The 15,017-nt window shown below is 45.8% G+C and overlaps 1 protein-coding gene across 3 annotated transcripts in view; it reads right to left on the reverse strand.

Moving 5' to 3' along the window:
* Fsd2 (fibronectin type III and SPRY domain containing 2) overlaps positions 1-4,649 on the reverse strand; it is a 29,085-nt gene extending 24,436 nt beyond the window's left edge. For 2 of the 3 annotated variants that reach the window (XM_036205739.1, XM_036205719.1), the window contains exons 1-2: positions 3,933-4,649; positions 3,443-3,538 (exon numbers count right to left, since the gene is read on the reverse strand). In XM_036205739.1, coding sequence (XP_036061632.1) covers positions 3,443-3,538; positions 3,933-4,562 — 726 coding nt within the window. In that variant the 5' untranslated portion in view covers positions 4,563-4,649. The remainder of the gene's footprint in view (positions 1-3,442; positions 3,539-3,932) is intronic. The other variant, XM_036205728.1, reaches the window with a different exon arrangement.
* Positions 4,650-15,017: the final 10,368 nt, after the last annotated feature.

The following is a 15,017-nucleotide window of genomic DNA, read 5'->3' on the forward strand; positions in this document are numbered from 1 at the left end:
CAGAGAGTTGTCACTAAGCACCTACTATGTGCATAAAACTCATTCCGAAAGGTGAGAGGGTAAAGCAAACAGCTGAATCTCAGGTGGCGATAACAGAAGGTCCCTGGCGTCCTCACTGGGATGAGGATACGTGGATCTGAGAGTATGACAGATGACAGATGACAGAATAGAGCACAGGGAACTCAAAAGGAAAAAGTTTGGTATTTTGTCTGCATATGTGTCTGTGCACCACATGTGTGCAGTGCCCACAGAGGCCAGAAGGGGGCATTAGATGCCCAGAACTAGAATTACAGGCCATTGTGAGCCACCTGGGAATCAAACCTAGGTCCTCCAGAAGAGCAACAGTGCTCTTAACCTCTGAGCCATCTCTCCAGTCCTAGCATAATGTGCTTGCCCTGGCTATCTTACTCTTATCCCTCCTCCTACCCTCTTGTGCTTGGGAGTAGAAGGGCTTCCGTCCTCCCCGCTCCATCCACAGGACAGTGGGGCAGCTCTCTCTCTCCCTTTAAGGCTGAGGGCAAAGGATGAGTGTCTTGCAGTGTTTAACTAAAGCTAGGCAGGAGAGAGGATTTGCTCTTGCTCTATGGAGCTCTAGGGGACAGTATGGCCAATGGGCAAGTAGGATCAGCTTCCAGTTCAGTAATCGTGGTCCATGGATGAAGAACCTATGTTCTTCCCACGTCAGAACAGGAAGAGAGGGGGCCTTAAAGGATGAGAAGTCCCTTTTGAGGCAATGCAGACACAGGGAATAGCTTAGCAACCTTGGACTCCATTTGTCTCGGGCTCTGCACACCCCTAGACTCTGAACAATGCACCTAGCAACCTGTTAGCAATCTAGGACCCCTGTTTGCATAGAGCTGCATATATACATGCTTTGAAAACAGAAATAGTTACTCTTTGCAACCCTTGATAACACCCATTTCCATTCAAACACATCCTAGAACACAATCCAGGACTATGGGCAATGGACTGATCTGGCCTAGACTGGATTTGGTTGCAAGCATATTAAGTCAAACTGTGTCCTCAAAGTGAACTTTCAGAGAGAAGAGAGAATGTTGTATTTACCTTCTTATGCTTATGCATAAATGGGCATGCATACTGATTAAAATCAGATGCATCATGGGAAGGGATATGGGCAGTGAGTAAGGTTCATGTAATCTAAGCCTGTCAGTCAAAATAGCGAATTGCTCAAATTATACCCCTAATGACCAAACTCCTCTTCTTGAACCCCATAAAGGGGACCCCCCCAAATACACTTTTCTTGATCCCCATAAGGGAACCCCCAAATACCTCTTCTTGAACCCCATAAAAGGAACCCCCCAACAATAATGAGTGAGTACTCTCACTCATGTGTCCTGTTGTCAACCTTTTGTTTTTTTGAGACAGGGTCTCTCTCTCTACATAGCCCTGACTCTCCTGGAACTCACTCTGTAGACCAGGCTGGCCTTGAACTCACAGAGACCCTCCTGCCTCTGCCTCCTGAGTGCTGGGATCAAAGGCGTGCTCCACCACTGCCTAGTCCTGCTGCCAGTCTTAACAGTGTGTTTCTAATCTGTTCTGTCATTTTTCTTTAAGTAAAACTTTCTTGCTACTTGGCAATTTGTGTGGGTTTTCATTTCATTTTTTTAATAACAGACCAAGAATCTGGACACACTTGGCCCAGAACGCAGCCACAAATCTTGGAGGTCTGAGTTCTTACCAGTCTTGCAGAGCCTGCAAAATGGCTAAGTTGAAAGGGACAGCACAGATATTTATGCACAGCTAGAAGTGTGTCTGTGTTTGAGGAACGGTAACCAGCAGGAGTAGCGTGTTGCTACATGAAAAGCTGAAACCTATTTGACAAATAAATACCAGTGAGTGTATGGACAACATCCACATACATCCCTGTTGGGGATGTAAATTAGTCCAGACGCCTTGGGAATCAGTATGGAGATTCCTCAAAAACTGAACTAACCTAGGTGTCCATCAACAGAGGGATGGACAAAGAAAATGTATATATGCACCACGGAATTGTTTGCAGTAAAATGAATGCTAGTGGAGACTATCCAATCAAATGAATCCAGCTAGTCTCAGAAGACAAATATACATTCTCTCTCATTTGTGGTTCCTGAATCTTACATAGACTCATAAAATCATGTATGCACATGTGTCATGAAAGAGTCTGGGGAACAGAGAATATTAAGGGGGAGCCCCAGGGGAGTGGAGCTGGGGAACACGCTCAACACACATTATATACATGCGTGAAAACCTCCTGATGTAATATAAAATGTACAATGAATATGCACAATAAACATTTTCAGAAAAGAGGTAACTTGGCAGTTCACACCTGACTGAATACAGTGACATGATGGTACTCCAAAGACCTAAAATTAAAAACTCCAGGGGTTGGGGATTTAGCTCAGTGGTAGAGCATTTGCCTAGCAAACACAAGGCCCTGGGTTTGATCCTCAGCTCAAAAAAAAAAAAAAAAAAAAAATAGAAAAAGAAAAAGAAAAAGAAAAAGAAAACCTACAGAGATCGAGGTAACAACATGAAGCCTGCCGTGTCTGGTCATACGCAGGATCAGATGGCACCCAAGGGAATCTCAGGCTGGGACCAAGAGCAGAAAAAGGAAAAAAGAGGACAAAATCAACCAACCAAACAAAAAGCCCGCCAAGGACAGGGGCTAGCGAAGGGGCTCGTTTGGTCGAGCACCTTGCCATGCCAGCATGAAGGCCTGAGTTTGGATCTCCGGCACCTACATAAAAAGCCAGGTGCAGCAATGATCGTATGTAATCCCAACACTGAGGGCAGCTGAGACAGGGGGATCTCCGGGTATTCCTGGCCAACCAGGCTAGCCAAATTAGAGAGCTCCAATGTCAGTGAAAGACCCAGTCTCAAAAAATAAGGTACAGAGTGGCTGAGGAAGACACCCAGACTTGACCTCTGATGTTCACATGCATGAATATACATGTGTATGTACACTTGTATACACAGGTGCACACGAACCTCACCCCACACTAATTACAAGTACAGAAGAAAACTGTTCATTTCACCATCTGGGTTGTGCTACCATCAAGTCATTGTTGTTAGAATTAAAAAAAAAAAAATCTAAACCCCATGCAATTGGCACTTTGATTTTAAAATGTCTGCTTTATTTATACATGCAATAAACATGTATAATAAACTTGCTTTGAAACATCCATGTAGTAGGCCTGGAGATACACACACACCAGCCTCTCACACCTAGTGGATATAGAGGACAGAGTAGAGGATGCAGACAAGTGACCATCACCTCTGTGGCTGCCCAGGGGTGGTGGAAGGTCTATAGATAGCTAAGGGGAGGGGGCAGGTGACACCTCACATTTAAGGACAAAGCTTCCATAGCTCACTAGGACCATCTGCTTGCTGTGGCCACAGACAGAAGCTACATGTGTGATGAACTCACCAAGCATGTTCTTACCTCCACTGTAATGAACACCTCCTCCAGGTGGCTGGCAAAATTTTCCATCTCAATAATCTGCTGTTCCAATTTGCACATGTTTTTGTGAATTTCATCCTAGGGAACAGGACAAACAAGGCATCAATGCTATGTTTGTTCTAACTTCTTTAAATTAAAAAAAAAATATGTATATGGATGTTTGCGTGTATGTCTGTACACCGTGTGTGTGTGTGTGTGTGTGTGTGTGTGTGTGTGTGTGTGTGTGTTGACCACAGAGGCTAGAAGAGGGCATCAGATCTCCTGTGCCTACAGTTAAGGATGGTTGTGAGCTGCCATGTGGATGTTGGGAATTGGACCCAAGTCCTCTACAAGGGGAGCCAGTGCTCTTAACCACTAAGCCATCTCTCCAGTCCCCATTTCCATCCTTACAGGGATATTTAGGATGCATTCCCTGCCCACCTCCCTGAGACACACATACGTTCTCCCGACAAAGATGGAGGAGACCTGCTACCTTGGCACTTTCCAGTGCTTTGCTGAGCGGCATTACTTCATGTTCCTTGTGTATTTCAAAATCCTTCTCCACAGTTCTTACTGGAGTTTTGCAAGTGACACAGAAGACGTCAGCAGGCTCTTCTTCATCCTCCTCCTCTGGAATAACATAGCATTCATACTCCTCACTGGCACGGCCATGTGTGTACCTGTAAGCTTCCCGAAGGTCTTGGCACTGGCCAGGAAGGACTTGCCCTCCATAGTCCAGGTCCTCGGCCTCCTCTGTCTCATCACTAAGTCCCCAGTCTCTCTGTTCCCTGCCTGGGTCTCTCCTCTTCATCCCATAAGAAGGATATCCCAGAGTCCTCAGTCTGTGTTCATCAACAAACTCATTCCCTAACTCGTGATCATCTTCAAGTCCGTATAAATGGACAAGCTCGTCCACTTCGTTCTGAAGACTCTTACTGTCCCCTGCCCCTCTCGGCTCATGGGTCAGTTCAGCCTGGGTTACTTCTCTCCTGACCCTGCTGCTTTCTCCTGGGAAGAGCTGCAGTCTATCTTCAGAGTCATAAAGGTCCATGTGATAAAAGTGGAAGTCTTTGGGGGCTGTTGACCTGCCCAGCCCTGGCTCCTCCCCTGCTTCCTCCTCCATTGATACAGAACAATCCTTCTCAGTCAGTGAATATTCGGAGTCCTAGGACACAGAAGAGATGAACATCAGTTCCCAAGCAGGCATGGGTTCAGATTTCATTGAAGAAGTCACAGCCCACATCGTGGCAAACAAATTCACCGTATTGTCTGGGCTGGAGCTGACTCACAATTACTCAACAATCAGGGAAAGCACATGGAGACACAGGTGACCCAATGCTGGCTAGTGAGCAGAGGGAGCTGGAGACCCCGTTGCAGAAAGGTGCATGGCGAGGGCTTCCCCAAACTAGAGTCACACTGAAGACCTCGTCTCAATCCTTGGCCCTCACAAACCACGTAAGATGATAAATATCCATTATTTTAAGCAATCAAACTGTAGAATAATTTGTTATGAATAGTAGTATGCATGATGCCAGCCTAAAAATAGCCTTCTTTTCCTCCTGCCACCACCCCCCTCTCTCTTTGTTCATATCAGGCTCCTTCAGAAGATGGCATTGATAGTATTGATCTTTACACCACCGCACACGTATATGGGGCTTTCCGTGGGGAACGCAGGTACCGGTGCTATGAAGAGTTAACAGCTTCCAGATCCTTGGGTTTGAATTTCGTCTTTCTTGGAGCTGCTTTGCCTGGGAATGATCCAGCATCTGAGGTTCTCTTTTCTCAAGAGCCCTTCTCCTCTTTATTATAAAAGCAAAACTATCCTTCCTGTTCATTCTGACTGTGACATTGCACAGTAAGATTTCATTGCTTGGGAATTTAATAAAACCTCCAGGAGACTAGATGAAAGGACTCTAAAGTATCGGTATCGATGCTGAGAGTGAGTGACATTAATGAATGGGTAAGAAAAAATTTTTTTCAAGGTAAGTGCTTTTCAGCTCTTTGCTTCCAACAAAATTGCAAGAGGATCTAATCAAGTTGTCAGCTGATATGCTATTTAAAATAAATGTTCATGATGGGTCATTATATAATTTTGGCGTACATTTCAGAAAGAGCTGACAGAATGACATTGTTATAAATTGCTTCCCTTCCCATCTACTTATGTAGGTGAGCATGGTCACTCTGTGTTTGTATGGACAAGATTAAAAAAATACAAACTCATTCCTGTTGCATTCTAGAATGTGGTATTTTCAAACTTGGGCATGAGTTTTTTAAAAAACAAACAAAAAGTCCCGTTCACTTTATTAAAAGATGCATTTTAGGGCTGGAGAGATGGCCCAGTCAGTAAAGTGCCTGCCACAAAAGCACGGCAGGGAGGGGTTGGGGGAGGGGGGCTGGAATTCAGATCATATGAAAGCCAGGAGCAACTATGTGTCTCTGTAACCCAGCCCTGGGAGGTGGGGACCGGACAGAGACAGGCAAATCCCTGGAGCTCATCGATCAGCTAGTCTGACCCAATCGATGAGCTCCAGGTTCAGTGATAGTCTCTGTCTCAAAAAATAACAGGGAAAGCAATCAATGAAGGAACCTGATGACAATATCTGGCCTTACACACACATGTGCATATGAGCACTTGCTAATATAAACACACACATATACCCACCCCACACACATGCATTTCCATTTTATTTTTGAATTATTTACCAAAATTTGTGATGTCTACATGCTGTTCTGCTTACATCCAACTAAAAATTATGTTGGTAACTTGATTCAATAGAAAAATGAGCTTACTTATTATTTAGAGATTTGTGGTTATTAAAAAATTAGGAAAAATTAGGTCCCAAGTCCTATATGCATATTTTTTGAAGAAAACATCAGAGATGATTAACAAATGACATTTCTAACATAGAACATGCTTTTACTTAATGGATCTTTAGAGGATCGGCAGCTCCTCCAGGCTGCCATGCACACCACCTGCATGAAAGTCCATTTCTCCCTTGATGGTTTCCAAGGCCAAACTGCCTCCCAGATGTAGAAACTTAACCTCAGTCCCTCTCATCATGATCCATCCTAGATCTGTTCACTCCTTATTGGGTGATTCTCCACCAAGCAATTCAGTCTTTTCTAAGAGGCCGTGAGTTCTGCTTTCTCAGTCCCGAATGTCTGAATGTCTGAATGCTCAGCTAATCGGGCATTCCTACTGCATGAAAATAAGGTCTCAGGGCTGGAGAGATGGCTCAGCGGTTGAGAGCACTGACTGCTCTTCCAGAGGTCCTGAGTTCAATTCCCAGCAATCACATGATGGCTCACAACCATCTGTAATGAGATCTGGCGCCCTCTTCTGGCCTGCAGGGACACATGCAGACAGAATACTATATATATAGATATAGATATAGATATAGATATAGATATAGATATCTATCTATATATATATCTACATATATATAAAAATCTTTTTTTAAAAAGCTGTTAGAAAATAAGGTCACCCTGCTAATACTTGCTGTGAGCTCTGACTCATGGGGAGGAGGGGTGACAAAGAAGAGGGCCAGCAATCTGGAAATGGAACCCGAGAGGATCAGCACACAAGCCTCCCCCTGGGGTCACATCTCAGACAATAGCAACAGCAAGTCTGGGCTTCAGAGTTACCCTGGCTTCACCCCACCTGGCCCCCCGGGCTGCTGCCTCAGGTCTCTCAAGCCCCTAGGTCACTCTAGAGGTTCTGGTTGCCCTGGCTTTCAGGGCAGTGTAGAATGACCAGGAAGTCTTCACTCTCAGAGTTACCGTCTAGAGGGATCCTGGGATCCTCGTCCAGCCCTGCTGATCTCACCCTGTGCTTGGACTTCAGCACTGGGTCTCATTCATTGCTCCAGCACTGACAGGTCCTGGGGCCGGCATAGTGTGGATTCCAGAGAACAGGACACCACCAGGGGCTAGACACAAGGAGTGAGGCACGGGTCCTGCTCCTGAGGATATCCCAGACAATCAAGTGATTATCACCCCATCTGGGGCTGGGATGTGACTTCCCAGAGATGCTGCCTTCCTTATTCCCTGGTACCCCAGGTCTCTTCTCCCTCCTTAAGCCCAGCCTCTGCGCTCGCTCGTAGACTAGTCACAGTTTCTCCCCAAGGCTCTAATACGACACCTGAGTGCCATTCTGTCGGCAGAAATTTTCCTTAAGCCATCTTTTCTCCAGCCTTCTGACTGTGGGCCCCATGGCTCTTGCAGTGGGTGTTTGCCTGGCACAGACACCGAGACGCGTAGTCAGCCATCGTGAATTCTAGAGGCTCCATCACTGGCCCGTCTCAGCGCCTTGGGATCCCTAGCGCAACCCCCATTCCCAGTGTTTCACTCTCACACCTTCACTAGTAGACTTCTGTGCTCTGTCCACACCTTCAGTATTGTCCAGTTACATCTCACCCAGGGGCTTCCTGTTGAGAGCTTCCTACTCCCCTCTCTGTGGCTCCTTAGCCACCTATCTCCCGACCCTGCCAGTGCCCGCCACATCCTCCATGAAGACCAACTGTTCTACCCATTCACTAATAGTGTGACACTTTTCTCCTCCAGCTCCCAAACCAGAGAGAACTCATTGGTATTACCCAGTGTTGTGAGTGGCCAGTTAATATGAACACTGGCTCTGGGTACAGAATCTGTAGCTAACACACACACACACACACACACACACACACACACACACACACTCACACACACTCACACACACACACACACTCACACACACACACACCCCTTCTCCCTTCCCCAAATCCAGGGACCTCTAGATTCAGATAGCCTTGGGTTTACATTCTGTCTTCGACATACTCTAACAGTGTGACATTGCAAAACCACCTCTCTAGACCTCATTTTCATGGATTAATTAGCAGTTCGCTTCAAAAGGTTGGCATTTAAATGCAATAAGTATGTGAACTGTTCTATATATCACTTGGCTCAAATTAAGCTGTCTGTAAACACCCAATGCTTTTGTTCCTGTTCTTGTTATTAATATTATTTGGAGCAGCGTCTCCCACCTGGGCCAGTTTAGATTGTGGGGACCAGGGATGGGGGTGAAAGGCCACAGCAGTGTGGAGTCAGCTGCTGTAGGAACATTTGACCCATGAGAGTAACTGATGATGGAGAAGGCCGAGTACCCTCATATTCAGCTGGAGACACTGCCTAATGAGATCCCCATTCCCCACACAAAAGCACCCAAGTGGCCTAGGCAGAGAGGTTGTATTCTAGGGTCGGAGGACCCCTAATTCAATTTCTAGATTTCAGTATGTCAAAACTGAGTTTTGGGGAAGACAAGGGTCTTCTTTATGATCAGTTTAACAAGGGTTTGTCTGGGCTCCTCTGTATCTAGTCTTGTGCTGACAGCTAGCCACCAGTCCAGTCCAGTGAGAGCTGAGATCCAACCTTAGGCTTCCCATGCATGGAAGATAAGCCCTCTAAAAGTAAAACTTGTACCTCCGAGTGTGTGTTCAAAGACGGAGCTCAAAGTTCCAAACTGAGCCACGGGGGAGATTCCAACAAGAAGACTGTCTAACACACATACTAATGAGCACAGCCTTCCACACCAGCATCTGCTCTCTGGGTGTGAATGTCATCTGTTCTGCGTGCTCAGCAGTGAAGCATGATCCTGCAGGACAACCCCAGCACGCAGTTCCCCTCAGCTCCTGTACTTCTCAGGTTTCCTTCAGTTTCTTAATGGAATCAGAGCTGGGGGAGGGGAAACACTGACTACAAACTGTCGTTTTATCAATTTGAAATGAAGGCTTAGGGAAGTACAGCCATAAACTAGTCTAGCTTGCACATATTAGGAGACCTTTCATCTCTCTGCTATAACAGAGCAGCTTTAAAAAGGTGCATGCAGGCTGGAGCCCTGGCTCAGCTGTTTATCATGCTTGCTACTCTTGCAAAGGATCCAAGTCTGATTCTTAGCACACACACTAGGCTGCTCACAACTGCCTGCAACATACCCATGTGCACGCACACATATACATATAATTGAAAATCTTTTTAAAAAGAAGACATTTGTTTAAATCTTCTGTGTGAGATGTGTCTTAGATGATTTAACTGGAAAAAATATTTTTTTTTTTTTTAACCTTCTTGGGACCCTGGGCACCTCAGAGAATCTACTGAAAATAATTCCCTAGAGGTATAGGAATGATGGGAGGGACATCATTCCACATATAATTCTAAATGTTCATCTGCATAGCTCCTAGAATTCCTGAAGTGCAGCTAAAGAAAATTTGCCTTTCAATGTTAGCTGTATAGTATGGTAAAAATGGTTCTGACCAGTTTCCCAGGCCCAGCACAGACTCTGAAGCTTTCCTCAGAGCAGGCTGCTTGCACCTCACTCCGGAAACAGCAGCAAAAACACTGATGTTTGAATCAAAGCATGGAAATAAAGAGCTTTCAGAATGCATTGGCACGTTCAAATCTAAAAGTGTTTATCAAGACAATACCATAGCCAAATGATAGATATGTCTAGAACTCCAAAGTGTTCTAGCAAATGGCCCTGCACTCAAAACACCTGAAAGACACAGGTCAAGAATTGTAAAAAAAAAAAAAAAAAAAAAAAAAAAAAAAAGAATTGTCACCCTTTCCCAAGTTTTAAGAGACTTTTCATGCTTGGTACCTTTAGGCAATATGAATTCTGCAAGTTCAAGAAAGCATGGCCTCTGTCCGGTGTAGTTTACATTTGTAGCGTCCTATGATATCCCTTGGCTGTGTTATTACAGTGAGATAATACAGTTTGCATTACAAAATATAATAATCCCCGAACTTGCCTGATCATTTAAAGGCCCATAAATTCGTCTTTTAACTTCGAGGTCCTAGGTTTCTGCTGGAAAATTGGATCTCTGTTCAGCCAGCTCCCTTTCCTGGTGACCTCTACATGCTCTGCAGGCTGGCTTTGCCTAGTCGACCCTAGGAAACGGGGTGCCAAAGCTGGATGGTAATATGAGCTAGCTCCCACCACAAATAGCAACAGGCCTGCCATGAGTGATAGTCCAAATATAGACCTGCCACAGCAGCCTTGCCACGTCTTACCACTCAAGTGTCACCGGGAGAGGTCACATGCTGTGCTCTGAAGCACCTCATTTACTGTGGGGGTGGAGACCCAGGACTCAGATGGTTGGCCACATGTAGAGGGCTGGAACTGCCATGGCCAGGCCAGAATGGAAATGCCCCCCCCCAGTCCTGGGGTTCTCAACGTGTTCTGGGCAAACAGTTCTGTAGGCAATCAAAGGAAACTTGTTTTCTCCCCCATCATTCTTTGCAGTGTGGGAACTGCTCCCCTATCTCTGAATGAAGACCCAGGAAAGCCCGTGACTTCTGTTCCTTCTTAGGAGACACAGTCTTAGATATATTCAAAGTCAGCAATTGAGCGTCCAGTTCTATAGCTTCATTCAAAAGCCAAACCTAGTCCCAGAGCGTCAACATCTCTCTTCTGTAGCTGGTTCTGTAGCAGGATGCCTGTCTCAGGAGAGAAGGTACGATGGGCCTCTCCTCCCCACCCTCTGAGAGCAGAGGGCTGGATGTAAGGGTGGTGGCAAAGGTGACTAACTGATGTGAGAGTGGGTGTCACAAGAGCTGCTGACACTGAGCTGTGGGGCCTGTATCATTCTCAGCTATGACTCTCCCATGTCTAGAGAAACCCATTGTGAAGATCCTTCTCCTGAAGTTCCCACTACTGGGGACTATGGTGGTCCAGCCCCTCCATAGCTCCCCACCCCCAGGGTCCGGGAAGAATCTACAACCAGCTGATAATTAATCTTTGATGAAAAGAAACGAATCTATGTACACGAAACTCCTTAGTTCATACACTTTATTATTCTGTGATAGTTTTCCCTCTACACAGCTTCTATTCTGCTCTCATGTCTAGCTCCTTTCTTGCCTGATTTCTCTCTGCATTTATCTGCGGTCCCCTCTAAGTTCTATCTTAATTCCTTCATCTAGTTCTGCCCCTTCTAGGTTCTCATCCATCTAGTTCTTTCCCCTATCAGCTCCTCTCCCATCTCCTTCTCTCTCCTCTGGCTCTTCCTCATCTTCCATCTCATTCCTCTAGTACTCTCTTCTAGCCCTTCAGTCTAGTTTTTCCCCATCTCAATTTGTTCCTCTCAAGTTCTTACCCATCTAGTTCTTCCATTCTCTTTTCTCTTCTCCATCTTGTGCCCTGGAAGTCCTGGTATATAAAGGGAGGGTCCGAGCTAAATTGTGTAAAGCTATTACTTAATGTCCACCTGACCTAGGCAGTGTCCCCTTGTGGAATTTACCTGTATATGGGCTGCTATCACTGTTAGTCCTTGAAAGTTGGGTGCCCACCTGGGCGGTGCCTCCTTGTGGAATTTAAGTCAGGAGACTTGCACATGGGGTGAGCTGTTATTGTTAGTCCTCGGAAGTTGGGTGCCCACCTGGGCAGTGCTTCCCATAGTCCTTGAAAGTGGCTAAGGGAGATATCTGATTCCAGAGAAAGCCTTTCCTGAGGCTGTTCTCCAAATACTTGGAATGTGTATGTCCAGAGAGTGATCAGTCTGCACTGTTAGCCCTTCTTAGGGAAAAGTCACTTGGGAAAACTATGAAGGCACACATGATTTTCATAACAGAATACAACTGATATATAACAAGCCAAGTAACACCAAAAACTCCTTGGGATTTGGCTTCTTCTGGAGGAATTCCCTGATCCCTCCAGGTAGTGACTTTGCCATAACCAGCTGAGTTCTTAGGACACATTCCTGCGGCCCGCAGCACCCCACAACCAGGCAGACAGCCCTTCTCCCCCCAAAGTTTTTTTCTTCCTCCCCAAAGTTGTCTGGTGGCCCACCACCAATGAGCTCGCCTCCTTTGTGTAGGTGGCCTTTGGGAACAGGAACTAGGTCACTCCTTGCTGTCTCTCCTCTGTTGGCTCCATCTTTGCTCCTGGCAAACCCTGAGATACAAGTGACCCAGTGAGTGCCCCACCCCACCCCCCCGCCAAAAAAAACCAGCTCATCTTCTCATCATGAGCTGTCACTCCAACAGTAACAAACACAGTTAGCTCTCTGAAGGGGCCTTTTGAGGACCCATCTCTGGGCACCAGGTGGAGGGGGCACAGGATGGAAGGGCCATGGGGTGGGGGGCATGGGGTGGAGGGGGCACAGGATGGAAGGGCCATGGAGTGGAGGGGCATGGGGTGGAGGGGGCACAGGATGGAAGGGGCATGAGGTAGAAGGGCATGGGGCAGAGGGGCTGTTGGGTAGGAGGGACACAGGGTGAAGGAGGCATGACCTACCCTCTCCAGCCTGACAACCCCCTCCAGAGAGTCTGTTTCAGTAGCCTCTATCCCAGATAAGAATTTTTTTTTCTTTTTTCTTTTTTCATTCATTTGAGAGGCCTGAGACATGTGACTCAGGTTCTAAACCATTTCCTTTGAGTAATATTAGTTGATCAGGAAGGATGGGATGCAGGCAACAGAATACTTAAGTCATGAAGGAGGAGACAAAGCTAACTGATTTTCCTGTTCCAAATCTGTCACACTTTTCTTTTGTTTGTGGTGGACATGCATAAGCATATAATTGGTAGCGAAAGGGTAAGATGCCAAGCCAAGCTCCATGCCTTCAGAATGGCCATTCTGACTCTATACAAGTTTGTTGAGATGTGTGCAGCTTGCGACTAGGGGGAAATGATTTCTTTTCAAAGTCTGCATGTGGTTATTTGATATGGGGATTTTGTATTTATTGTTTTGGCTGTTTCAAATGTCATTACTTCAATATATCCAAAAATATTAGAAACAAAATGAAAAAACTAATCTGGACTTGGTGTCTCATGCCACTTGTAGTCTGGGCACTTGAGAGACCGAGGCAGGAGGATCAGTGGAGTTTAAGCCAGGGCTATATGGAAGGACCCTGCCTCAAACAGATCAAACAAAACAAGAAGTTAAAAAAAGAGCCCCCATAAAGAAGTATGTACACGAATTTCATCACTTCATACTGTTATATTTTTGAGGTTTGGTGTGGGGCTGGGGATTGACCTAAGGCCTGAAGTATACTTAGCATATGTCATTATCACTGAGCTACCTCCAGCCCCATATAGTTTCTGGCAGAAACCAGAAATTAATCTACTTTTTATCAATATGTGATTCCTTAGGTAACTGTAATACAGTCAACTCAACATTTGCAAATATTAAAAACAGCGATGTAGGTGCTCATTGTTTTGGGAGACTGAACTCACAGGGTCCATGCTAAGTATGTCTTTACCACCAGGTCATACCCTTAGCCTCATGCCTACATTTCTTTAATGTGGACAGGTAGGTCCATGATATATCTTCCTATACACGCGTGCACACGCACACTATATTAACATCCAGCTTCTTTAAAGAAAATAAATCTGCAGGGCATTTATATAATGGAGAAATTTATTTTGAGGAATTGGCTCATATGATTATAGGGACTTCTGAAGTTATCAAGCAGAAGACCAAGGAGGGCTGATGGTATGGTGAAAGACAATAGATCAGAAACCAGGAGGACAAAGATTCCAGTCTGAATCTGAAGGAAGCTCAAAACTTGGCATCCAGCATCAAGGCTCTATACAGAGTCCAAAGGGACAAAGACTCCTCCCCGCATGAAAAAAAATGCATTTAAAAAAAAGAGGTGTGGCTTGGTTGACGCTTATCCCCAGGTCCTTCCCAACAAGCTGTGCTATGAAAAGGAATAAATAACTCGTGCTGGAGGGTGCAGCTTCATCAAAGATAATTAACTCTTTTGTGGGGATGTAACCTACTCCCCCCCGCCCCCAGGGTTTCTCGGTGTAGCTTTGGAGCCTGTCCTGGAACTCATTCTGTAAACCAGACTGACCTTGAACTCACAGAGATCTGCTGGGATTAACAGCATGCGCCACCGAGCCAGGCGGATCTCCGTGAGTTCAAGGCCAGCCTGGTCTACAGCGCAAGATCCAGGACAGGCACCAAAACTACACAGAGAAACCCTGTCTCAAAAAACAAACAAACAAAATCTTATCTAGTTCTAGGGGATTTGACGCCCTCTTCTGGGACCTGTACTCAGGAACAGTGTTGTCCTGCCCACCCCCCACCCCCCCCCAGGATTAAAGATAAAATCTTTGCGGAGCATGGTGGTGTACTGTGGAGGCCCACAGAAGCTCCCTAGTAAGGCCTTACTGAAGGCCAGAGAATCTGAGCTTGCTTTACCCAGCAAGGCTGCATAATAGGATGATTTGGCCAGAGGCGTGTTTGCCAGGTATTTTGAAGAGTTTACACTTGGCTGTACGTTGTACTTTGATCTTGAAAGGGAGAGGCTTTTGCCTCTCTCCTCTTGGTAGTGTATAAAAAGCCCATTAGAATAAAACTCTGGGCGACTGGGTATTAACCTTTCTATCTAATACTTCTCAGTCCTCTCTCCTCTCCTCAAGAACCCTTCGACAGGTCGGAGCTGCTCGCCTACAGTGTGCCCCTTTAGTTCCAGCACTCACGAGACACAGGCAGGTGGATCTCTAGTAATTCAAGGCTAGCATAGTTTACTTAAGTGAGTTAAAACGATTAGCTAGAGCTGTAAAAAGGGAGACCCCCTGGTCCCGCCTCCTCCAAAAGACT

The sequence above is a fragment of the Onychomys torridus genome, chromosome 1, assembly GCF_903995425.1.
Source record: "Onychomys torridus chromosome 1, mOncTor1.1, whole genome shotgun sequence".
Classification (NCBI taxonomy): Eukaryota; Metazoa; Chordata; class Mammalia; order Rodentia; family Cricetidae; genus Onychomys; species Onychomys torridus.